The sequence below is a fragment of the Macaca fascicularis genome, chromosome 10, assembly GCF_037993035.2.
Source record: "Macaca fascicularis isolate 582-1 chromosome 10, T2T-MFA8v1.1".
Taxonomy (NCBI): Eukaryota; Metazoa; Chordata; class Mammalia; order Primates; family Cercopithecidae; genus Macaca; species Macaca fascicularis.
The window spans coordinates 10,373,782-10,397,891 of record NC_088384.1 but is presented as its reverse complement, the minus strand read 5'-3'; the positions used below and the strand labels follow the sequence as shown (position 1 = coordinate 10,397,891).

Sequence of the window (24,110 nt, the reverse complement as noted above, 5' to 3'; positions counted from 1 at the left end):
CGCCACTGCCTTCCAGCCTGGGTGATGAGCAAGACTCTTTAAAAAAAAAAAAAAAAAAAAAAAGTGATTTTCCCAAAGGAGAGTCAAAAGCACCATTGGCAGGAAAGTGAGGATTAGGTACTGGGAAGGCAACTAAATCACCCCAGTGCTGTCCTGGGGCATTTTATTTTATTTTATTTTTTTGAGATGGAGTTTCACTCTTGTTGCCCAGGCTGGAGTGCAATGGCACTGTCGGCTCACAGCAACCTCCCCCTCCCAGGTTCAAGCGATTCTCCTGCCTCAGCCTCCCGAGTAGCTGGGATTACAGGCATGCACCACCACGCCTGGCTAATTTTGTATTTTTAGTAGAGACGGGGTTTCTCCCTGTTGGTCAGGCTGGTCTCGAACTCCCAACCTCAGGTGATCTGCCCACCTGAGCCTCCCAGAGTGCTGGGATTACAGGTGTGAGCCACTGCGCCCGGCCCCCTGGAGCATTTTAATAGGAGGGAAGGTAGAGAGTAAACTTGCAAGGTGGATGGCTGTGTGTAAATGAGGGGGTCATGATGCCCAGAGCACAGGTTTGAGTGATGACTGAAGGAAAGTATATTTGTGCTAAGAACATTGCCCCACCATTGCTCAGGCTGGCACGGGCACGAAGGGATCCAGGCTCACCAAGCCATCATGTGCCCAAAATGATACAGTAAGAAACCAGTCCTGTAAAGATTAGGACTCGGTTCTGTCTGACTCGGTCTCTAGGCATCACCCTGCATCCCACCACCTCCACTCCCCAGCTTAACTCTTCAAGGACAGGGGACCTCATCTCTTTATCCCTGGAGGCTGGTTCTGCACACAGCGGGTGATGCGAAAAGTGGAGGTGCAAAGGAGGACTTGACTGAGGTCATGAGGCAGCCCGTCTCCCCTGCCAGCGCCGTTAGCTCACTCTCTCCGTACTCTCATCGCCACACAGGTCCCACTCTATGACCAGTGGGAGGATGTGATGAAAGGGATGAAGGTGGAGGTGCTCAACAGCGACGCTGTGCTCCCCAGCCGGGTGTACTGGATCGCCTCTGTCATCCAGACAGCAGGTGGGTGTTTGGCCAGGGCAGGGCCAGCGATGTGTCTGCAGGGTGACATCTCTAGATGGGTGGACAGTGTTGTAGGCAGCAGTTGGCTTCATAAAAATCCCACCTACTGGGGTTTCTGCCCCTCTTCTAAGGATTCTTCTACCAGAGAAGGGAACACAGAGCTTGGCAGACTTGGAAACTCTAATTTTTTGTTTGTTTGTTTTTTTAGATGGTGTCTCGCTCTTTCACCCAGACTGGAGTGCAGTGGTGCGATCTCAGCTCACTGCAACCTCCGCCTCCTGGGTTCAAGCGATTCTCCAGCCTCCCGAATAGCTGGGACTACAGGCCACTTGGCCACCACACGTCTAATTTTTGTATATTTAGTAGAGACGGGGTTTCACCATCTTGGCCAGGCTGGTCTCAAACTCCTGACCTCAGGTGATCCTCTGCCTCCCAAAGTGCTGGGATTACAGGCGTGAGCCACCGCGCCTGGCTGGAAACCCCAATTTATAAAGTTTGTTCCAGGGCCGGGTGTCGTGGCTCACACCTCTAATCCCAGCACTTTGGGAGGCGGAGGCAGGAGGATTGTTTGAGCTCAGGAGTTCGAGACCAGCCTGGGCAACGTAGTGAGACACTGTCTCTACAAAAAATGAAAAAAATTTAAAAAGTAAAATTCATTCCAGGGATGGTCAGGTTATAGGGAATTAACTCTCAGCACCATGCCATAATGCTTTCCTAACTAGGAGCATGAATTTGATTGACTAGGACTGTTGTGGACAACAGGAACACACGTGCCTGGAAGTATAGGTGCCGGAAGTCCAGCTTAGGCTAGAGACAAGAGACGGCTTAACAACATACCTTCCCCAGGCCGGGCGCGGTGGCTCACGCTTGTAATCCCAGCACTTTGGGAGGCTAAGGAGGGCAGATCACAAGGTCAGGAGATCGAGACCATCCTGGCTAACACGATGAAACCCCGTCTCTACTAAAAATACAAAAAAAATTAGCCAGGCGTGGTGGCGAGCACCTGTAGTCCCAGCTACTCAGGAGGCGGTGCTTGCAGTGAGCTGAGATGGCGCCACTACAATCCAGCCTGGGCAACAGAGCAAGACTCCGTCTCAAAATAATAAAAAAAACACAGCATACCTTCCCCAGCTCACCCTCCCTCACAGGTGCCCTTTCCTTTCTTTTCAGGGTATCGGGTGCTGCTTCGGTACGAAGGCTTTGAAAATGATGCCAGCCATGACTTCTGGTGCAACCTGGGAACTGTGGATGTCCACCCCATTGGCTGGTGTGCCATCAACAGCAAGATCCTCGTGCCCCCACGGAGTGAGTTGATGAGAACATTCCCTCTCTTGTTCGTGCAGGGCCCCTGGTAGAGGGAGAGTCCTCTGCTTGTGTTAGGTAGAATGGGAGTCCTCTGTCTTGTTAGAACAGAAGCCACTTGCCCCCTGGCTTCCTGCCCTCCCCGTCTCAGAGGCCCAGGAGCCAATCCATGTGTGGAATCTGAGGTTCTCGGATGAAGTCCTTGCTGGCCTCGAGAGGCAGCTATTTTCCTCCCCACTGCTGAGGGGCCCCCACTCGGGGTCGGTGCTAGCGTCCCTGTCGGTGGAGGTGTCGTCAGTCTGTAACCAGGATTCTGCTGGTGCCTCCACAGCCATCCATGCCAAGTTCACCGACTGGAAGGGCTACCTCATGAAACGGCTGGTGGGCTCCAGGACGCTTCCCGTGGATTTCCACATCAAGGTCGGCAGTGAGCCCTTAACTGATGTCCCTTCTTCTGCTCTTCCATTTTTCTCCATCCTCCATGCTACTCACTGGAGCATGTTATCTGAGACTCTCTTGCCTGATGATCTTCAGCAGCTCCACATTTTGCAAGGCTGGAGACAAATGCTGCTGCTACATGGTTGCCATCTGCCTTTCTAGCCTGGTGTCAGCCACCACCCCACCCAGACTCTGCTCCTACCGCACCAGTCATGCTGCTTTGTCTGCCTTTTGCTCTTCCAGAACCTTACCTTTGCTCATAGAATTTTTCGGAAGTGTTCACTCAATAGATTTTATTACATATTTTTTTTTTTTTTTTTTTTTTTGAGACGGAGTCTCGCTCTGTCGCCCAGGCTGGAGTGCAGTGGCGCAATCTCGGCTCATGGCAACCTCTGCCTCCCGGGTTCACGCCATTCTCCTGCCTCAGCCTCCCGAGTAGCTGGGACTACAGGCGCTCACCACCATGCCTGGCTAATTTTTTTGTATTTTTAGTAGAGATGGGGTTTCACCATGTTAGCCAGGATGGTTTCAATCTCCTGACCTCGTGATCTGCCTGCCTTGGCCTCCCAAAGTGCTGGGATTACAGGCATGAGCCACTGTGCCCAGCCTTTTTTTTCTTTTTAAGACAGAGTCTCGCTCTGTTGCCCAGGCTGGAGTGCAGTGGCACAATCTTGGCTCACTGCAACCTCTGCTTCCTGGGCTCAAGCAATTCTTCTGCCTCAGCCTCCCAAGTAGCTGGGATTACAGGTGCACGTGCACCATCATACGTGGCTAATTTTTGTATTTTTAGTAGAGATGGGGTTTCACCGTATTGCCCAGGCTTGTCTCGAACTCCTGACCTCAAGTGATCCACCCACCCCGGCCTCCCAGAGTGCTGGGATTGTAGGCGTGAGCCACCGTGCCCAGCCTTACATACTTGTTTACAAGGCAATGTGGGAATACAAAGAATACAGACCCTGCCATCCAGAAATCTTTAGTCTGGCAGAAGAAACGAAAGCCATGCACACGAGTAATTGTAATACAGCCTCGGTTCTAAGCCAGGGGTGTGCCTGGCACAGTACAGGCTAAGGCCTGGCCTGGGGCCCCTCTGGGCTGTCGGATTCTGTCTGGTTTAGGACTCCTGTGTGGCACAGAATCATCTGTTTGGCATTTAATTTTAAGAAATGATTTAGGCCGGGCGCGGTGGCTCAAGCCTGTAATCCCAGCACTTTGGGAGGCCGAGACGGGCGGATCGCGAGGTCAGGAGATCGAGACCATCCTGGCTAACACGGTGAAACCCCGTCTCTACTGAAAAATACGAAAAACTAGCCGGGCGAGGTGGCGGGCGCCTGTAGTCCCAGCTACTCGGGAGGCTGAGGCAGGAGAATGGCGTGAACCCGGGAGGCGGAGCTTGCAGTGAGCTGAGATCCAGTCACTGCACTCCAGCCTGGGCGGCAGAGCGAGACTCCGTCTTAAAAAAAAAAAAAAAAAAAAGAAATGATTTAGTAAAAATTAAGTCACGTGTACATGGTAAAAGTGACTCATACCTGTCTCAGTGTCTCAGCACTTTGGGAGGCCAAGGCGAGAGGATTACTTGAGGCCAGAAGTCCGAAACCAGCTTAGGCAACACCGTGAGACTTTGTCTCTTAAAAAAAAATTAGTTGGGCTGGGCACAGTGACTCACTCTGTAATCCCAGCACTTTGGGAGGCCAAGGTCGGCAGATCACCTGAGGGCAGGAGTTCCAGACTAGCCTGGCCAACATGGCAAAACCCCGACTGTACTAGAAATGCAAAAATTAGCTGGGTGTGGTGGCACACACCAGTAATCCCAGCTAACTCAGGAGGCTGAGGTGGGAGAATTGCTTGCACCCGGGAGGCCGAAGTTGCAGTGAGCCGAGATTGTGCCCACTGCACTTCAGCCTGGGCCACAGAGCGAGGAGACTCCATTTCAAAACAAAAACAAAAACAAAAATGGCGTAGGATTGTGGGCTGCACTGTGTTGGCTGTAGAGGAAGAGAACGTGGCAGGGAAGGCAGCCCAGAGGGGCCCTGAGCCAGGCCTTACCCTGCGTTGTCTCTCACTCTCCTGAGTGAGCCTCTGGGATACCAGACGTGGGACAGGCAATTGGTGTCAGGGCGTATCCCAAGCCCTTGAGCTGGGCCAGAGGGTCTGTCTGGTTTAGGACCCCTGTGGCAGCTTTGCCTATTGGCTGCTTTGTGACCTCTGAGACCTTTCCTTCTGGGTGTGTTTGGAAGTAGCGCTGCTTAGTCTAGGCTCCGCCGCTTCCTGACCCAGCCGTGCCCTGGGGCTGGAAAAGCCTTACACCCTACCTGTTCCCTGCCCCAGGCAGGACGGCTCTGAAGTCACAGTGAACAAAAAGAACCTCCTCCTCCTCTACCCCAGCACCGTGGCTCTCTGTAGGGCAGCTCGAGGGCATCTTGGTCACCATCCGTCATTAGGTCGGTTGCCACCGAGGCACTGTGAAAGCACTGCAGAGCTGCAGCCCATCAGGGTCAGAGTCGGAACTGGACGCAGGGGACACTGCAAAGGGACACAGGAAGACTCAGTTCTCTGGACATGAGTCTCGTATGAGCCACAGGCAGAGGGCTGGGAGGTGGCGGGGAGTGCAGGGTGCCCGGGGATCAGAGTGCAGAGGCCACGAAGAGCACGGGCTGCACACCAGCTTCCAGGCCCAGCTCTGGCACAAATGAGTCTCTGTCACTCTGGGCAAGCGTGACCTCTCTGGGTCACTTTTCCTTAGTCTAAAGTGTGTTTTATGACTTGCATCAACTCATTGGCGTTTTGGTGGCGAGAAGTGGCATGCCCATTGCGAGCTGTGTGCCTTCCCTCTGTGTCCTCCTCGGGAGTCAGGGCCAAGGTGAGCCTGGCAGCACAGGTGGTCTCATCTGCCACCTCCCGACTGACGGTGTGGCGGGGGTAACACCACACCTTCCCTCTCCTCCACTCACCGTGAAGAGACAGAGCAGGAGGGTGGGTGGGAGGAGCCCTCAGCCATAGCAGGTCTGTGTTCTGACATCGTTTCAGATGGTGGAGAGCATGAAGTATCCCTTTAGGCAGGGCATGCGGCTGGAAGTGGTGGACAAGTCCCAGGTGTCACGCACTCGCATGGCCGTGGTGGACACAGTAATCGGGGGTCGCCTACGGCTCCTCTACGAGGATGGTGACAGTGACGACGACTTCTGGTGCCACATGTGGAGCCCCCTGATCCACCCAGTGGGTTGGTCACGACGTGTGGGCCACGGCATCAAGATGTCAGGTTAGCAGAGCCCCAGGCCAGAGGGACTGCACGCTGTGCTTCCCAGGGATGGGGTGGGAGCACCTTCCTACTCCTCACAGCAGGTCAGCAGGTGGAGGTTGGCATGGCCACCCTGTGGTGATGACACTGCGCTCCAGAGAGCTTGACAAGTCACTCCACTCAACTTGTGAGTGGTAAAATCAAGATTTGAACGCAGATGCTAGCAGCCCCGATCCTCTGCCATGTCATATGGGAGCAGTCCGGGTTTCGAGGGCTGGAGAGGCCCTACAGAGAGCTCTGGATGTTTTCTGACCTCAACCTTTCTGTCTGCTCCTCTGGGTGGGGGGTCCTGAGATACAGAGAGACAGCTGAGAACATGTGCAGAGCAGCCCCACATTCCCAGGGGAGGTGCGGAGATGGCCCAGGAGCCTCCTTCAACTCCCTTCTCTCCCTCATTCCCTATCCATCTCCTCCAAAGAGAGGCGAAGTGACATGGCCCATCACCCCACCTTCCGGAAGATCTACTGTGATGCCGTTCCTTACCTGTTCAAGAAGGTGAGACTCAGCCCTTGGGCGCTTTTCCCCTCGGCCATGGGTCCATTCCGGGCCTGAGGGACCTGGCTCTTCCCCTGGGACCGTCCCTTTCCCTCCTGAGGCCTGCTTCCCTTACCTTTCCCCCTGGCCTGCCCAGGGAGTCCCCAGCTGTCCCATTCCTTTAAGGTACGAGCCGTCTACACAGAAGGTGGTTGGTTTGAGGAAGGGATGAAGCTGGAGGCCATTGACCCCCTGAATCTGGGCAACATCTGCGTGGCAACTGTCTGTAAGGTGAGCCAGGGCCGGCCTCCGGCCCCCACGAGGGGACCCATGTGGCCCAGAGCTCTAACTCCACTCACCACTGTCAGGGGGTCTCTGGCACAGCCTCTCATCACTGGCTGTGCCCAGAGTCCCTGACTTTTGTGGGTGGGGCCTGGCCTGCCCCTTGCTCAGAATCTGCTTTCATGTCAGGGTCCAAGGCTCACTGGACGAGGGCTTCTTCAACACCTGAGCCGGGTCCTGTGTCAGGGTGGGCCCTTCCCTGTCACCTCCCTGGGGCCTTCTTGCTGTGTGCCATCTCCTTTGAGTGCTGGCCTAGGCAAGAGCCACAGCGGGGGTCACCTTGCTCCAAACTTCCTCATCGCCTCAGCCTGAGCAGCACCCCCCACCCCTGCATGGCCCTCCTGGAGGAGGCTGCTGACTCGTCCACGCCGCGGATCCGCTCCATGCCAGGCGCGTGTGCTCACCCGAGAACACGGTCCAACAGGATGGATGCGGCCCCTGCTGGCGTGGTGTTTGCTGTGTAGTGGGGAAGAGAAAGAATCCCACGTGGACGCATCACAGAAGTGCTGTGTGCCCCAGGGAGGCTCAGGTGTCCTCCAGGAGGGCCGTGCCCTAGATCTGTTTGGATCCATCTGCCTCGTGTCCCTGTTGGGGTGCGGTGCCAACCCAGGATGGGGTGCAGTTCATGATATGATCTGTCTGCCTGCTACCCCCACCCCCCAGGTTCTCCTGGATGGATACCTGATGATCTGTGTGGACGGGGGGCCCTCCACAGATGGCTCGGACTGGTTCTGCTACCACGCCTCTTCCCATGCCATCTTCCCGGCCACCTTCTGTCAGAAGAATGACATTGAGCTCACACCCCCAAAAGGTAAGACTAGAGAGGCCACCACGTGCTGGCCTTGCCATCAGAAGGGGCAGGGTGTCCAGGCGCGGTGGCTCCTGCCTGTAATCCCAGCACTTTGGGAGGCTGAGGCAGGTGGATGACCTGAGGTCAGGAGTTTGAGACCAGCCTGGCCAACATGGCAAAACCTCATCTCTACTAAAAATACAAAATTAGCCAGGCATGGTGGCAGGTGCCTGTAATCCATTACAGCCACTAGGGAGGCTGAGGCAAGAGAATTGCTTGAACCCAGGAGGTGGAGGTTGCAGTGAGTCAAGATCATGCCACTGCACTCCAGCCTGGGTGACAGAGTGAGACTCTGTTTTAAAAACAAAACAAAACAGAAGGGGCAGGGTGGGGCCACAAGTCCAGATTCCTGGTCAAGTCAGGCCCCAAAGTGTAGCATTTCAAGGTGTATGGGAAAGGTGACAGAGCCCGCCACCAGCCCTTAACTGCTGGGCTGACCCTGCCCCGTGGCCAGTGTATTGTTGATGAACAGAGCTCCCATGTATCCCGTTGGTCAGCAAACAACCTATACAACAGGACTGTGGTGCTAGAGCAGGTGCCACCCTGAGCGGTTGAGAAGGCTGCTGGGGAGACTCCAGGCTGGGTCCTGAGCAAGCTGCAGAGCTCCTTCAGCCATGTGTCCTTTCCCCCTGCCCACTTCCTGCTTCCCCTCTCCCTCTGCATCTGAGCTGTCTGCTCCTCCAGGTTATGAGGTACAGACCTTCAGCTGGGAGAACTACTTGGAGAAGACCAAGTCGAAAGCCGCCCCATCAAGACTCTTTAACATGGTGAGGAGACTCAAGCGGAGCAAGGGGCCTGCGGGGGCCTCAGGACAGGCCCTGCCTGCTGCTCCCAGCGGTGGCAGTTCCTCCCCTTTCTCTCGAGTCTCTGCTTCTAACACCAGCCACTTTTGGGGGGAAGTCCCCAGCTCTGGCCTGGGCACTCCAGTCCCTCTTCCATGGAGGGCAGTGTGGAGAAAGAGGTGCAGTGGGATTATTGTCTAGAGGAACTTGCCCCAGCAGGCGTTCCAGTCCCAGCCTCCTCCCTGCCAGTTCTTCAAGTGCCTCCAGGCCCCGGCAAGCCTGCTGGGGTAGGGAGCTGACTGGCTTGGCCACTGCCTCCTTTTTCTGCCCCAGGATTGCCCAAACCATGGCTTCAAGGTGGGCATGAAGCTGGAGGCCGTGGACCTGATGGAGCCCCGGCTCATCTGTGTGGCCACGGTGAAGCGAGTGGTGCATCGGCTCCTCAGCATCCACTTTGATGGCTGGGACAGCGAGTACGACCAGTGGGTGGACTGCGAGTCCCCGGACATCTACCCCGTTGGCTGGTGTGAGCTCACCGGCTACCAGCTCCAGCCTCCTGTGGCCGCAGGTCTGGGCTCTCATGACCCTAAGAGACTCCGACTTTCCTCTTCTTTTCTCCTTCTTCCCCTGCCCCTGTGCCCATCTCAGTTCTTTGGCATGAGATGGAGACATCTCATGGACCACTCTAAGTAGAGAGTGAGCCCCGTCACCCAGCCCCTGCTCCTGGCTTCTCTGGCTCCCTTCCTCTCTGGCCTGCAGAGCTCCTTCCTTCATCTTGCCCACTCTGTCATATGTTCTTGCCCTTGTGCACCCAGGTAAACTACCCAGGTCCCTCTGAGCAGCCGTGGTGACAAGGGTGGGAAGAAGGGACAGCTGTTCTCCAGCCCCCCCCTCCTCATTGCCAAGCTTTGGCCTTCTATCTTGGGGTGTCCTGTGTGGGAGGGTGGACAGGGTCCGGGATGCGCCTGTGCCCTGTGTCCTCCCAGGGACCCTCGTCTCATCTCTTTCACCCTTGTCTTTCACCAACAGAACCGGCCACACCGCTGAAGGCCAAAGAGGCCACAAAGAAGAAAAAGAAACAGTTTGGGAAGAAAAGTAAGTACTGTCCCAGTGCAGCCAGGCTGGCGTGGGCCCGGGAGCGGTGGGCTGCGCCCCTGGGAGCAGGCGGGGTCAGCCCCCAGGCAGAGGTTCCCAGGTGCTGTCCTACTGGCGCAACTCTCCTCGTGGTCCTGTCCTGTCGCTTTTCCCTTGCTCTTTGGCCTACGGGCCTTTCATCCTGTCTCTGGGGACCCAGACCATAAATAGAGAGTGTTCAGTCTCTGGCCATGGTCAGGGTGCTGAGGAAAAGAGGTAAGAGATTGAAGTTGGGGGATCCCATCCCTGATGCCCACGTTCAGAAAAAAAACAGCCTGGCCTGGGCAAGCCGCCGCTGCTAGGTTCTCAAGGAAAAGCCGCAGGAAGAAATAGAAGCTCTCTCCAAGGCTCTCATTCTTACCTCGAGACCTCTTTGAGGGTGGGAGAGGGCAGGAGCAAAGGCAGGCAGCTGAGTGGCAGGACTGCACCTGGCACTCGGGCTGTGGGGTGTCATTTGCCTTGGTGGGGCCTCACTCTACAGATTCTGAGCCCAGCTTGGCTTCCACTTGAGGGGCAGAGCGGGACGGGCAAAGCCATCCTTCAGAGCCGCAGGCCCATGACAGCGAGGTGGGCTGTCACCTCCACGGTGTGGTACCATGTGGGGAAGAGGATGTTCTGAAACAGGAACCAGGTCCCTGGGGCAGGATTAAGATTGAGTGAGGCAGCTAGGCACAGTGGCTCACGCCTGTAATCCTAATACTTTGGGAGGCTGAGGCAGGCGGATCATGAGGTCAGAAGTTCCAAGACCAGCCTGACCAACATGGTGAATCCCCGTCTCTACTAAAAATACAAAAATTAGCCAGGTATGGTGGCAGGCACCTGTAATCCCAGCTACTTGGGAGGCTGAGGCAGGAGAATCACTTGAACCCGGGGGCGGAGGTGGCAGTGAGCCCAGATCATGCCACTGCACTGTAGCCTGGGTGGAAGAGGGAAACTCCATCACGCACACAAAAAAAATTGTCATGCCATCACTTTGGGAGGCCGAGGTGGGCAGATCACAAGGTCAGGAGTTCGAGACCAGCCTGACCAACATGGTGAAACCCCGTCTCTACTAAAAATACAAAAATTAGCCGGGCACACTGGCACACGCCTGTAATCCCAGCTACTTGGGAAGCTGAGGCAGGAGAATTGCTTGAACCAGGGAGGTAGAGGTTGCAGTGAGCAGAAATTGAGCCACTGCACTCCAGCCTAGGCGACAGAGCAAGACTGTCTCAAAAAAACAAAAAAATTGAGTGAGGGTGTGGCATTTATCCAGTAGGCAGAGGTTCTGTACCATTCAAACAGTAGGACTGGGAATAGTGCATGTTGCAGGAAGAAATCAACAATCAAAAACGGGCCAGGTGAGATGGTTCCCACCTGTAATCCCAACACTTTGAGAGGCTGAGGTGGGAGGATCCCTTGAGCCCAGGAGTTTGAGACCAGCCGGGGCAACATAGCCAGACCCCTAATTAAAAAAATTTAATTAGCTGGGTATGGTGGCACATGCCTGTAGTCCCAGCTACTCAGGAGGCTAAGGTAGGAGGATCATCTGAGCCTGGGAGGTTGAGGCTGCAGTGAGCTGTGATCAGCCCACTGCACTCCAGCCTGGGTGACAGAGTGAGACCCTCTTCAAAAAAAATTTATTTATTTAAAAGAAGATTTTAAAAGCAGCTACAACCACGACTGCCTGGGGCTTGGTTTGAGGGAGGTGGTGGTATTACTTCCCATTGGAGAGAATCTGAGCTCAGGGCACACAGCCAATAAGAGGTGTCAGACTTGGAGTCCAGGCTTTCTGTCCCCAGGCTGGCACGTTTCCCTCTGCCACGCTGCCTGACCGCTGGGTGAGACGTGGTCCGTAAAGCCTCACCTAAATACAACCCTAATGCTGGGTTTGAATCCATTTTTATTCAAAGGGAAAAGAATCCCGCCCACCAAGACGCGACCCCTCAGACAGGGGTCCAAGAAGCCCCTGCTGGAGGACGACCCTCAGGGCGCCAAGAAGATCTCGTCGGAGCCCGTTCCTGGCGAGAGTAAGAGCCACCGGGCTGGGTCGAGGCAGGACCAGCCTGCTCCGTGCTCAGAGACGACCCCTGTCCTTCCCCACCTGGGCACAGAAGAGTAGAGTCAGGTTTCTCCGGCATTTTCTGGGCACCAAGCAGTCCTGTACCACTGGACCCAGAGTGCTTTCCAGACACCCCCGAACTGTGAACGGAGCCGAGTCCCCCTCTAGCCAGGCCCCTGGCCCCTCCTCCTCCTCCATCTCTACCCCTACCGCTAGTGCTTGGCAGGGTGGTGGCAGATTGGCACATGGCAGTGTCGCTGGCATAGCCTACCTGGCTTGGGGCCTTGGCCTTTTGCTGCTGCCACTGCCCTCCCAGAAGGGAAGCTGGAGGGTGAAGGTGCGTCCTAGGCCCCCATCTGTAGGGAGCCAGGTCCCTTTCCCAGCTCCTCCGTCTGCCCCCACCCCTCCCGGAGTTATTTACTCGCCCACCCACCCGCCTCCCCTGCCTCTTCAGTCATTGCTGTGCGTGTGAAGGAGGAGCATCTAGATGCGGCCTCGCCCCACAAGGCTTCAAGTCCAGAGCTGCCTGTCCCCGTTGAGAACATCAAGGAGGAAACGGACGACTGAGCCTTCTTGCCTCCAGCCTGGCTCCTAGCTGGAAGCCAGCCCAGGGTTTCTCTACCGCCACCACCATGCCTCCACCTCACTTTGGCTTGGAGACTGAGCCTATGTGTAAATTCTGCCTGGTGCCGTGAAGGCTGGACGGTGGAGGACCTGCTGGGGTCTCCTGGGACCTGCCTGTTGCCTCTACCCTCCCCTGTGGAAAGGCCTATGTGACGGGCTGCCTGAGGCCCCCGAACTCGTCTGTGAACCACCTTCTCCAGCCAGAGTTTCCAAAGCTGGAACGCTAGCTGCCTGCTCTTCCTTAAGATGGCCTCCCCAGGACCTGCCACGGCCCTCAGTTGCCAGGGGTGGGGCCACCCCTGTCACACTGTGGAAGACAAGACAGTGAACTCTGTCTGTCCCAACGAGTCATGTAAATTAAATTCTAGAGCAGCTTTCTGAGCAGGATGAGGTCCTCTGACAGGGAGTTGTGTGATGGGGGCAGCCTCTGCCTCAAAAATTCACCTTGCAGAATGCCTCTCAGCCTCATGTGCTGGTCCTCTGCTCCTCCTAGCTCCCCAGGGATGTCATGTGCTGGTCCTCTGCTCCTCCTAGCTCCCCAGGGATGTCATGTGCTGGTCCTCTGCTCCTCCTAGCTCCCCAGGAATGTTGAGGACCCAGCTTGGCTTGGCAGCTGAGAAGCAGTGACCAGGATATGGATTTTGGTGACCTGTGTGGTAGTTTGAGCTGCTTTCTGTGTTTGTGAGGACTGCCGCCATTTCCTAAAGGAAATGCCCCGGCGAGGACACTGGGAGGAAGGTGGCCTGAGTGTGCACTCTGGCTCTGCTACCTGCTTCTGAAGCCCCGCTAAAAGTAACTCATCGAAGATTCCTTTGTAGTTAAAGGGTCCAGTTCCGACTGGAGCCTCTGGAGAGCTGGGCTTTGCTGTTTTCACCTTTTGTTCCTACCTGAATGAAGAAGCCATGCCTGGAGGGGCTGTGAACACAGAAGCCTCAGCACAAGGATGACAGAGCTGGAGGACACATCCAGCTGCCATTGCAGCCTCACTGGCTCCCCAGACTGTGTCTGAGAAACTAAATCCCCTGCTTGCTTGAGTCCGGTTTGTTAGATCTCTGTTCCTGGCAGAGTGTGTTCTGACCCCCCACCTCATGGTATCGATGATGAGGCCACGTGAGTCAAGACACGAGTGTGCGAGGCTGTAAAGAATAAATGTTGCCTCATGAGCCTGAGTTCCCTGTCTAGCCGCATGTTGTCGTTATTTACGGTTGTGCCATTCTCCCCAAAGACCGTGGGTTCCCCAGCGATGGAGCCTGTGTCTGCCTGTCTGTAGTTCCTGGCATAGGCTAGCACAAAGGTGGCCTTGTGTGTGTGTGAAATGGGAGTGTGCACATGACCGTGTGTGGCTGGTGCCTAGAGGCCAACGTGATTTGCCGGAGATGGAAGTATTGATCTCTTGGGAAACCTTGTGCCTCAGTTTGCCCTTGGAGGGAATTGAAGTTCTTAAAGAGTCCCAGCAGTGGGGCTGCTGGCAGGGAGGCATTTGCAAATCCCTCATCCCTGCTTCTCTGGCCTGAGGACCCACAGAGGCTCCTGGTACAGGGGAGACCAAATCCAGACCCTTCAGGAACCTGCCCTGCCCGCCTCGTCCTTTATGGTCACCCAGTCTAGCCCCTCTGCTCCAGGGAAAGGGATGCAAGGAACTCCATCATACCAAGAGCCCCTACCCAGGTGCCAGATTAAGTAGGTATCTAAATGGCTCATTTTACCTTCACAGTAGCCCTGTGTGGTACTGATGGGAAAAAGGAAGCCTCAGTACAGTGTAGTAACTTGGCTGCTTAAATTCATACCTGTTAAGGATGGCAGTGGGGTTGAACCCAGGTTTGTCTGCCGGATGACCTAGTAGTGAGTCAGTCATTCAGGCTTCTCGAGCACCTTCTGGGTGCCAGACACCAAGCTAGACATAGGCATCAAGGGAGACTGGCAGACGTCCATCCTCGTGCCTTCAGCAAGCGAGCATCTCCAGCCTGGAACACTGCCAGCGCCTGAGCCTCAACCTAAGAGCCCTCTGCCTTGAATTCCTTTGTATTCCTGGGAAGAAACTGCTACTTTTTTTTTTTTTTTTTTTTTTTTGAGACGGAGTCTCGCTCTGTCGCCCAGGCTGGAGTGCAGTGGCCAGATCTCAGCTCACTGCAAGCTCCGCCTCCCGGGTTCCCGCCATTCTCCTGCCTCAGCCTCCCGAGTAGCTGAGACCACAGGCGCCGCCACCTCGCCCGGCTAATTTTTTGTGTTTTTAGTAGAGACGGGGTTTCGCCGTGTTAGCCAGGATGGTCTCGATCTCCTGACCTCGTGATCCGCCCGTCTCGGCCTCCCAAAGTGCTGGGATTACAGGCTTGAGCCACCGCGCCCGGCCTTTTTTTTTTTTTTTTTTTTTTTTTTTTTTTTTTTTTTTTTGAGACAGAGTTTCCCTCTTACTGCCCAAGCTGGAGTGCAATGGCATAACCTCGGCTCACTGCAAAATAACCTCCGCTTCCCAGGTTCAAGCGATTCTCCTGTCTCAGCCTCCCGAGTGGGATTACAGGCACGCACCACCATGCCCGGCTAATCTTTTGTATTTTTAGTAGAAACGGGGTTTCACCATGTTAGCCAGGCTGGTCTCAAACTCCTGACCTCAGGTGATCCGCCCACCTTGGCCTCCCAAAGTGCTGGGATTACAGGCGTGAACCCCCATGTCCGGACTGGTTTAACTTTTTTTTTTTTTTTTAAATAAAAAAAGCGCCGGGCGCGGTGGCTCAAGCCTGTAATCCCAGCACTTTGGGAGGCCGAGACGGGCGGATCACGAGGTCAGGAGATCGAGACCATCCTGTCTAACACGGTGAAACCCTGTCTCTACTAAAAATACAAAAAACTAGCCGGGCGAGGTGGCGGCGCCTGTAGTCCCAGGTACTCGGGAGGCTGAGACAGGAGAATGGTCTAAACCCGGGAGGCGGAGCTTGCAGTGAGCTGAGATCCGGCCACTGCACCCCAGCCTGGGCGACACAGCAAGACTCTGTCTCAAAAAAAATAAATAAATAAAATTAAAAAAATTAAAAAAAAAAGCTCTATTGCCCAGGCTAGAGTGCAATGGTGCAATCTCTGCTCACCGCCAAAATATATCCACCTCCTGGGTTCAAGCGATTCTCCTGCCTCAGCCTCTGGAGTAGCTGGGATTACAGGCATGCACCACCATGCCTGGCTAATTTTGTATTTTTAGTAGAGATAAGGTTTCTCCATGTTGGTCAGGCTGGTCTTGAACTCCCGACCTCAGGTGATCCACCCGCCTGGGCCTCCCAAAGTGCTGGGATTACAGGCATGAGCCACTCACTGCACCCAGCCGGAAACTGCTGCTTTCATCAAAATAACCCACAATACTGAGAGGAGTATTTCTGTGTCAGAAGGGGTGGCTAGGTCAAACAGCCTGAGAGTTCCCGATTCCAAAGCTTCCATACTGTGTGTGGGGGTGGGGACCGGGGGTGTCTTCCCATTTTAACTAAAGCCCTGACCTGGGAGTGGACTCATCGGAGCTTCCACTCCTGAGCCCAGCTCAGCTTCTACACGAGCCTCTGGGGCTGATGCAGGGAGAAAGCACCGCTGCCGTTCCGTACTTGTGCACGTGACTGCCAACTGAGATTAGTACTGCTGTCATCAATTCTAGTTCCGGGTCTGGCTTCTAAGGCAGAACTTGCTCACCTTCAGCTTGGGGTCTTTTCAGGGGTTCCTTCCCGTGTCCCAGCCAGAAATCAGGAACACTTTATGGACTGACTTGTGCCCATCCCAAAAGGTTGGAGCCCTAACCCCAGTACCTCAGAGTATGACCTTACTTGGAAATAGATTCCTTACAGAAGTAATGAAATTAAAATGATGTCATTAGGTTGGGCCCTAATCTAATAGACTGTTGTCCTTATAAAAAGGGAAATTTGGCTGGGCACAGTGGCTCACACCCAGCACTTTGGGAGGCTGAGGCAGGTGGATCACCTGAGGTCAGGAGTTCGAGACCAGCCTGACCAACATGGTAAAACCCCTTTTCTACTAAAAATACAAAAGTTAGCCGGGTGTGGTGGCGCGTGCCTGTAATCCCAGCTACCTGGGAGGCTGAGGCAGGAGAATTGCTTGAACCCAGGAGGTAGAGGTTGCAGTGAGCCGAGACTGCCATTGCACTCCATCCAGCCTGGGCAAGAAGAGCGAAACTCCATCTCAGAAAAAAAAAAAGCAGGGGTGAGGAATCTGGGCAGAGACAGATTATAGAGGGAAGATGATGATGCACAACACTACGTGAAGGTGGAGACAGATGGGGATGATGCTACCACAGGTCAGGGGGCATCTGGGGCCACCAGAAGCTGGAAGAGGCAAGGGAGGACCCTTCCACTACCGGTTCCAGAGAGCACGCCCCTGCCAACACCTCGACGGCTGACCCCTAGCCCACAGAAGCTCTGCTGTTCTAAGCCACCCAGCTCCTAGCGTTTTTGTTGTGGCAGTTGTAGGGGATGAATACGAACACCAGCTAATGGCCCCAGGAATCCCAGATGTTCAAAATGCAGGTCCAGGGGAGACAGAGCCCTCTCCCCACCTTCCCAGGCCTCACTCTATTCTCCTTCCCTCGAAGGACTGCCTCTCCCCTTTGCACACCCCCATGGCCTTACAGGCACTGGTTCCCACATGCGGGGGTGCCCGTATCTTTTGCACCCTTCTCTGATATGCTGTGAGTTTGCCACAACTGAGGGGCCACATTGGGACTGGATATGTCAGGATGGTGAATGTAATATCAAGTGGGGTCCAACCTATAGCTGACAGGTGGTGGGAGGCAGAGCCAATGATGCACCTGCACTTCCGCTCTTCCCATCCCTGGGATCCTGGAATGAAGGAGGCCCCTTAGGTCAGGCTGGGACATGGTTAACAGTGATCCAGCAAATATGGAAACAGCAGGACTGATTTTAGGGATACATCTGGACCACCACACTGTGGCTTATAGGAAAGGCCACTGTCTCACAACAGGAGCAAATGGCCATTTCCTTGCAAACCCATCCTGGGTCTAGCCCAGAAGTGGGATCAGGGAGAAGGGGAGAATGGGACGATGGACATTATTATTATTATTATTATTATTATTATTATTGAGATGGAGTCTCACTCTGTCCCCAGGCTGGAGTGCACTGGCATGATCTCTGCTCACTGCAATCTCTGTCTCCCGGGTTCAAGCGATTCTCCTGCCTCAGCCTCCCAAGTAGCTGGGACTACAGGCACGCACCACCACACCCGGCTAATTTTTGTATTTTTTAGTAGAGATGGGGTTTCACCATGTTGGCCAAGATGGTCTCGACCTCTTGACCTCGTGATCTGCCCATCTCAGTCTCCCAAAGTGCTAGGATTACAGGCGTGAGCCGCCATGCCCGGCCTCGGATGGACATTATTGAACTGACACAACCGGGTCATTGCCCAGGTCTGGAACCACATGAATCAGGACCAAGCCAAGTCAGGCTTCTGCTTCCTGGGGACTTTGGAACCTGGCCCACCACCCACCAAGATCTCACCCCTCCTGCCCCATGGCCAACCTTATCTGCTCCACGCTGTCTTCCTTTGATGGAGGTTTTCCTGGTACTGGACCTGGAGGCTGGTGTCCGCTTGGCCTTCCTGGCACTCCAGCCCGGGCAGGCTTCAAAGACAGCAGCTGCAGCCTTCACCCTCTGGCCACAGGCACTGGGAGGGGTGGCACAGGTGGCCCCCACCCGCAGGTTCAGCCCAGTGAGCCACCTGAAGAGAAGAGAGAGCCGGGGAGCTGGCTGTGCTGACTTTGCTCCAGTGGCCTGGAGCCAGGTGGGCACTGGGTGTGGGGCAGGGTTGGTGCAGAAGGCAGCACAAGGCCACAGGCAGCGTGCATTCGCTCAACAAGCATTTGCCAGCTTTACTGAGGAGGTCAAGGAGGCCACCAGGAATTTGGGAGCAGTGGAGCCTATAGGTGACAGCAGGCTCTGCTGAGAATCTTGGCGGCTCACCAATTATGTGACCTACAAGCCACTTCAAGCCTCCGACCCCTTCTTTGTAAAATTGGGAAAATAATAGTAATAATAAACAGAGGGCTTACAACACAGCAGACACCGTTCAAATCAACTTATGTATGCTAATTTCATTCTTACAACAACCATCATGAGGTTAGATACTACATCCCCCCTTTTTACAGATGGGCAGGAAAGGTTATGGGGCTTGAAGAGTTAGTTGGTAAAATGGCAGAGCCAGGACTGGAGCCCAGGTCTGCAGGACTCCATGCCTCTTGTGACTTTTTTTATTTTTTGAGATGGAGTCTCACTCTGTAGCCCAGGCTGGAGTGAAGTAGCACGATCTTGGCTCACTGAAACCTCTACCTCCCAGGTTCAAGCGATTCTCCTGCCTCAGTCTCCCAAGTAGCCAGGACTACAGGCACCCACTACCATGCCCAGCTAATTTTTGTATTTTAGTAGAGACAGAGTTTCACCATGTTGGCCAGGCTGGTCTCAAACTCCTGACCTCAGGTGATCTGCCCGCCTTGGCCTCCCAAAGTGCTGGGATTACAGGTGTGAACCACCATCCTTGGCCTCTTGTGACTTTTTTTTTTTTTTTTTTTTTGAGACGGAGTCTCGCTCTGTCGCCCAGGCTGGAGTGCAGTGGCCCGATCTCAGCTCACTGCAAGCTCCGCCTCCCGGGTTTACGCCATTCTCCTGCCTCAGCCTCCCGAGTAGCTGGGACTACAGGCGCCCGCCGCCACGCCCGGCTAGTTTTTTGTATTTTTTAGTAGAGACGGGGTTTCACCATGTTAGCCAGGATGGTCTCGATCTCCTGACCTCGTGATCTGCCTGTCACGACCTCCCAAAGTGCTGGGATTACAGGCTTGAGCCACCGCGCCCGGCCTTGTGACTTTCTTATGTAATTATGTAAAGTGGCCTCGCCTGCGTATTAGGTCCCAGACTGCTAGGCAGAGCAAATACCATTCCTACTTTACTGATGATGAAATCAAGGCCCAGAGAAGTCCACCCCCAACCTCCACAGGAAGGGTAACTGACCCTGGAAAGGGCTCATACATGCCTGGCTCTCGTGGGACCTGCCCCTCCCCCCAAGCTGCTCAGATGGGCATGGACATAGTGTGCCCAGGGAGATGACAGGGGCTTGACCAAAAGCGGCTGGGTGGTCTCTGGCTGGAGGTCTAGGTGGGGGTGCCCACCTGTGCAGTGGAAGCAGCTGGCAGTCACAGTGGAAGGGATTGCTGCTGAGGTCGATGAGCTCCAGCTGGCTGAGGCTGGGCAGGGCAGGCAGGGCCCGAAGCTGGTTCTTCTGCAGGTGCAGGCTCTGGAGTCCGGGCCCCAGGCCTGAAAAGGCCCCAGGAGAAATCTGCAGGAGTTGCCAGGCCCCAGTGTGAGCTCCTGGCAGACCTGTCCCACCCCCAAGTCTGGAAGGAAGCCCCATCTTCCCTCAGCAGAAGAGAAGCTGGAGAGCCCAAGATGATCCAGACAGGAAGTGCGGTGCCGGGTCAAAGCCCAGGCTGGTCCGATGTCAAAGCACTTGCTCTGTCCAAGTCACCCAGGTGCCCAGTTCATGGTCCACCCCATCACCCAATAATGGCAAAGCCTCTTGGGGGCTCTCAATATGTACAAACAGTAGATGACCCCATGGTCCCAAATTCCTCCTTCCTCTATGCTCCAGCAATGCCCTCCTGTGCAGGCACCGTGTGTGGCCTGGGTTGTGCCTGGACTGTCACTCACACCGGCAGAGGCAGTACTGGTTCATCTCAGGGTCCCCGTGCCCAGCCTGAGACCTGGCACCAAGGGGCTGGCAAATGCTTATTGAGCGAATGCACGCTGTCTGTGGCCTTGTGCCGCCTCCCGCACCAACCCCACCGCATGCCCAGTGCCCACCTGCTCCAGGCCACTGCTGTTCAGGAAGAGGTGCTGCAGCGACCTGCTCACAGGCTGGAAGGCCCCGTCATGCAAGGCCCTGAGTGGATTGCCCGAGAGCTGCAGCTCCAGGAGGGCAGGCAACCCCTCCAAAGCGCCAGTGGGCACCTCTCGCAGCTGATTCCTGTCCAGGTGCAGCTTCTCCAGCTCCCGAGCTGGGCCCAGCGCCCCAGGGGGCACTTCGGTGATGCGGTTTCCACTCAGGTAGAGCCAGCGCAAGGCCCGTGTTCCCCCCAGGTCCCCAGGTGCCAGGCGGTCCACAGCGTTGTCCTGTAGGTGCAGGGAGAAGAGGCTGGGCAGGGCGCGCAGGGCAGCCCCTGGCACCTGCAGGAAACGGTTGCGCTCCAGGTACAGGTAGCCGAGGCGGGGGACCCCTGCAAGGGCAGCAGCGCTGAGGCCTGCGAGCTGGTTGTCCGAGAGGTACAGGTAGATCAGGCGGCCCAGCCCCGCCAGGGCGCCCGCCTCCAGCTCCGCGATGCCGCAGTGCTGCAGGTGCAGCGACACCAGGTGGCCCAGGCCGGGGAAGGCCGCTCGGGGCACCAAGGGGAAGTGGTTCCGCCTCAGGTCCAGGAGCAGTGTGTCGTTGGGGAAGCCGCGGGGCACCGCCTGCAGGCCGCAGCCCTCGCAGCTGCTGTGCCGGGACTCGGGGGCGCACACGCAGGCGCGAGGGCAGGGCGCGACTGCCCGCTCCTCCCCGGGGACGCGCGGAGGGGCGCGGGGCCCGGACCCAGCCCGCTCCTCCTGCTCTTCCTCTTCCTGCGCCGCGTCCCCCGGGCAGCGCAGGTCCCAGGGCCGCAGGGCGTCCAGAGCTTCGCCCCGCAGGCGCCGCGGCCCCCGGCACGCGCCGTCCGAGCGCACGCGCGCCCGCGCCAGCCACTCGAGTAGGGGCCGCGCCTGGCAGCCGCACCACAGCGGATTGCCCTGCAGCCGCAGCCGGCGCAGCTGGCCCGGACCCTGCAGCGGGGGCAGGGTGTCTAGCTGGTTCCCGCGGAGGTCAAGGGTGTGCAGGCGCGGGCAGTGCGCGAAGGCCCTGGGACCCAGGGCCTGCAGGGCCCCGCCGTCCAGCAGCAGCTCCCGCAGGCCGGGCAGCGCCAGCCCGTCCTCCTCGCCCGCGTAGGTGAGCGGGTTGTGGCCCAGCTCCAGACGGGCCAGGCCGCGGGCCTGGGACAAGGCCGGGCCGGGCAGAGCCTGGAGCTCGTTGTGGTGCAGGCTGAGCCGTCGCAGGGCGGGCAGGCCAGCCAGGGCCTCGGGGGCCAGCACGCTGAGCGCGTTGTGCGACAGCCGCAGCCAGCGGACGCGCAGTAGCCCCTGGAAGGCCATGGCGGGCAGGTAGACCAGGGCGTTGTGGGCCAGGTTTAGCGTGGCCAGCGCACCCAGTGCCCCGAACGTCCCCGGCCGCAGCTCCTCCAGTGCGTTCCCCTCCAGCTCCAGCCGCCGCAGCGAGCCCAGCCCGTCCAGCGCCTCCTGGGGCAGCTCACGCAGGTGGTTGGAGGCCAGGTTGAGCAGGAGCAGGCGGCCCAGGCCACGGAAGGCGCCCTCGGCCACCAGCTCCACCTGGCAGTGGCGCAGGTCCAGGTGTGTGAGGTGAGGCAGGCCCTGGAAGGCGGCTGCGGGGATCACCTTCAGCAAATTGCCCTGCAGGTTCAGCCGCTGGGTCAGCTGGGGACGGCGAGGGGAAAGTGGGGCTGAGCCAGGCAGGGACCCGCCTTTGCAAGTGCTGCTCCTTCCCCGATACACCCTTCTCTCCTGTCACCTTCCCCACGTTTCTCTTCATCCGACCCTGACACCTCTTCCAGGAAGCCTTCCTCTCCAGTGCCCTGGGCATCACCCACTGTGGCACTTTTCACACTGTGCTGTCCCTGCCTCCTCGCTGTCTCTCCTCCACTAGCTGATGACTCCGCAGAGCAGAGACCACACCTCACCCTGCCACAGCCCCACGTCTCCGCCACAGCATCTGCAGTGAATTCAGGATCGATCTATGGGTCACCTCCTTATTCCATTCACACAGTAAGGATTTTAAATAGATCATCTCCCTGTTAATGCTTTTTACTATTCCCATTTTACAGACCTATAAACTAAGGCTCAAAGAGAAGTAACTTGCCAAGGTCTCCCGGGCAGGCAGTGGCAGATCAACTGGTGCCTAGCCCAGGCTCCTCCCTCTGGGTCCCCACCCTGCCCCACTGCCACTCTGTGCCCATGCTCCTTCCCTGCTGACCTCAGGGATGGCGTCTGGCACCTCAGTGAGGTTCTGGTGCCGGCAGGCAACGTGCCATCTGGAGTTGTCACAGATGCAGGCCTGTGGGCATCGCTGGGCGGCGGCCTGCCTAGCTGGGCCCAGCAGCAGAAGTACAAGCAGCGGCAGCACCAAGGAGACATGGGTGGAGCTCCAGGGCCTGGGACGGGGAGGGAGAGTCTGCTGTGCACAGGGGCTGAGGCCACATGCTGTCCCTCACTTAGTCCCAGCCACAGTGCAGCTCCTGTCCTGAAAACCCCTCAGAGCCGCCTCCTCTGGGCCCAGGAAAGTGTCCATCACCCTCAGCCTCCCTGCCCCCTGCCCCCACCCCCGACACAGTGGAGGTCCTATGATTAGTCCTGTTTTACATGGGAGGAAACGGAGAAATGTGTGAATGTATCACATTGACTTAGCCATCCAGCTTGGACATGGGCTACCTCCAATTTTTTGCTATTTACAAACACTATTGCAAATAATATCCAAATACGCATCTTCCCAGGCTCATGTTTGTTTTTTAAATAATACATCCAGACCATGGCCAATGTTTACGGTCAGAAAAGTGACCTGGTGAGTCCCTTTGCCTCTCTGCCCAGTGGCTCAGGGAGGACTTGCTGACTGTGAGAATGACTCCAGTTCAGAGCATGTACTCGGGCTGTGGTGAGGCTCCGGTCCAGGGCAGGCTCAGAAGCAGCCTGTCCTCCGACTGCTATGATGCCAGCTCCCAGGTAGCAGGAGCATAATGGTGCCCACCGGAAGGGAGGGAGGCATCCAGTCTGGGTCCTTGAGCATTTTTTTGCTTTGTTTAAATAGAGACAAGCCTTGCTCTGTTGCCCAAGCTGGAGTCTGGAGTGCAGTGGAATGACTGTGGCTCACTGCAGCCTTCACCTCCTGGGCTAAACTGACCCTCTCGTCTCGCCCTCTTGAGTAGCTGGGACTACGGGCACTTACCACCACATTTGGCTAATTTTTTATTTCTGGTAGAGACAGGGTCTCGCTATGTTGCCCAGGCTGGTCTTAAATTCCTGGCCTCAAGTGATTGTCCCACCTTGGCCTCCCAAAGCACTAGGATGATAGGCTCACCTCCCCTGCCCAGCTGGCCCCTCTGTTCTCAGCCTGTGTCAGGCAGGGCCTCTCCCCATCGCTGGGCTGGTCCCTAGCCCCCAGGAGCCTCCCTCTTGCTGCTCCCTGGATTGTCATGTTTTGGGGTCTCCTTTGGGTCCCAGGCTCCAGTCCCTGCCTTGGAGCTGGGGGCTTCTCCAGAGCCTATGGTGAAGGCTGTGCTTCAGGGCAAGCCAGGGAGGGGACCCATGGGGACAGATCGCTGAAGCAACAAGCATTCAGAACACAGGGACCACTGCTGGGCTCTCAGACGAGCCCCGGAGGACCAGGCCCCGGCAGCGGCTACATTGCCACATGTGTCTCAGAGCCCACCTTGGGAGACCCCCTTCCTGGAGAACCCCAGGAAGGCCCCAGAGCCCCTGCCCGCCAGCCTCTCAAGAGGCCCAGAGAGGGGCAGAGACTTACCTGAGGCCGCTCAGCTGCTCTGAACCCCCCCTTGCACCATGGGGCCCAAAGACTCACCCCTCCATGCCGCCTGGAACTGCTGGTCCAGCCAGGAGGCGCAGCGCAGGCAAAGGCT

The 24,110-nt window shown here is 56.6% G+C and overlaps 2 protein-coding genes across 10 annotated transcripts in view; one reads left to right on the top strand and one right to left on the bottom strand.

Annotated features, from left to right (window-relative positions):
- L3MBTL2 (L3MBTL histone methyl-lysine binding protein 2) overlaps window positions 1-13,515 on the top strand; it is a 25,436-nt gene extending 11,921 nt beyond the window's left edge. For both annotated transcript variants that reach the window (XM_005567163.4, XM_005567164.4), the window contains 12 exons: window positions 947-1,064; window positions 2,235-2,369; window positions 2,698-2,786; window positions 5,829-6,060; window positions 6,518-6,594; window positions 6,760-6,864; window positions 7,579-7,726; window positions 8,450-8,532; window positions 8,881-9,115; window positions 9,577-9,642; window positions 11,574-11,690; window positions 12,177-13,515. In XM_005567163.4, coding sequence (XP_005567220.4) covers window positions 947-1,064; window positions 2,235-2,369; window positions 2,698-2,786; window positions 5,829-6,060; window positions 6,518-6,594; window positions 6,760-6,864; window positions 7,579-7,726; window positions 8,450-8,532; window positions 8,881-9,115; window positions 9,577-9,642; window positions 11,574-11,690; window positions 12,177-12,289 — 1,518 coding nt within the window. In that variant the 3' untranslated portion in view covers window positions 12,290-13,515. The remainder of the gene's footprint in view (window positions 1-946; window positions 1,065-2,234; window positions 2,370-2,697; window positions 2,787-5,828; window positions 6,061-6,517; window positions 6,595-6,759; window positions 6,865-7,578; window positions 7,727-8,449; window positions 8,533-8,880; window positions 9,116-9,576; window positions 9,643-11,573; window positions 11,691-12,176) is intronic.
- The window catches only part of CHADL (chondroadherin like), a 27,253-nt gene extending 3,143 nt beyond the window's left edge, over window positions 1-24,110 (bottom strand). Inside the window, exons 1-7 of one of the 8 annotated variants that reach the window (XR_012418691.1) lie at window positions 24,053-24,110; window positions 22,454-22,631; window positions 20,200-21,897; window positions 19,509-19,675; window positions 17,869-18,067; window positions 5,753-6,388; window positions 3,580-5,324 (exon numbers count right to left, since the gene is read on the bottom strand). Coding sequence is in view for 3 of the 8 variants with exons in the window: in XM_065521732.2 (XP_065377804.1) it covers window positions 10,257-10,316; window positions 17,869-18,067; window positions 19,509-19,675; window positions 20,200-21,897; window positions 22,454-22,631; window positions 24,053-24,060 (2,310 nt within the window). In the remaining 5 variants the exon portion in view is untranslated. Of the gene's footprint in view, window positions 1-3,579; window positions 5,325-5,752; window positions 6,389-10,207; window positions 10,317-11,546; window positions 11,765-17,868; window positions 18,068-19,508; window positions 19,676-20,199; window positions 21,898-22,453; window positions 22,632-24,052 lie in introns of those variants that run through there. The other 7 variants (XR_010578182.2, XM_065521732.2, XM_045363554.3 and 4 more) reach the window with 7 other exon arrangements.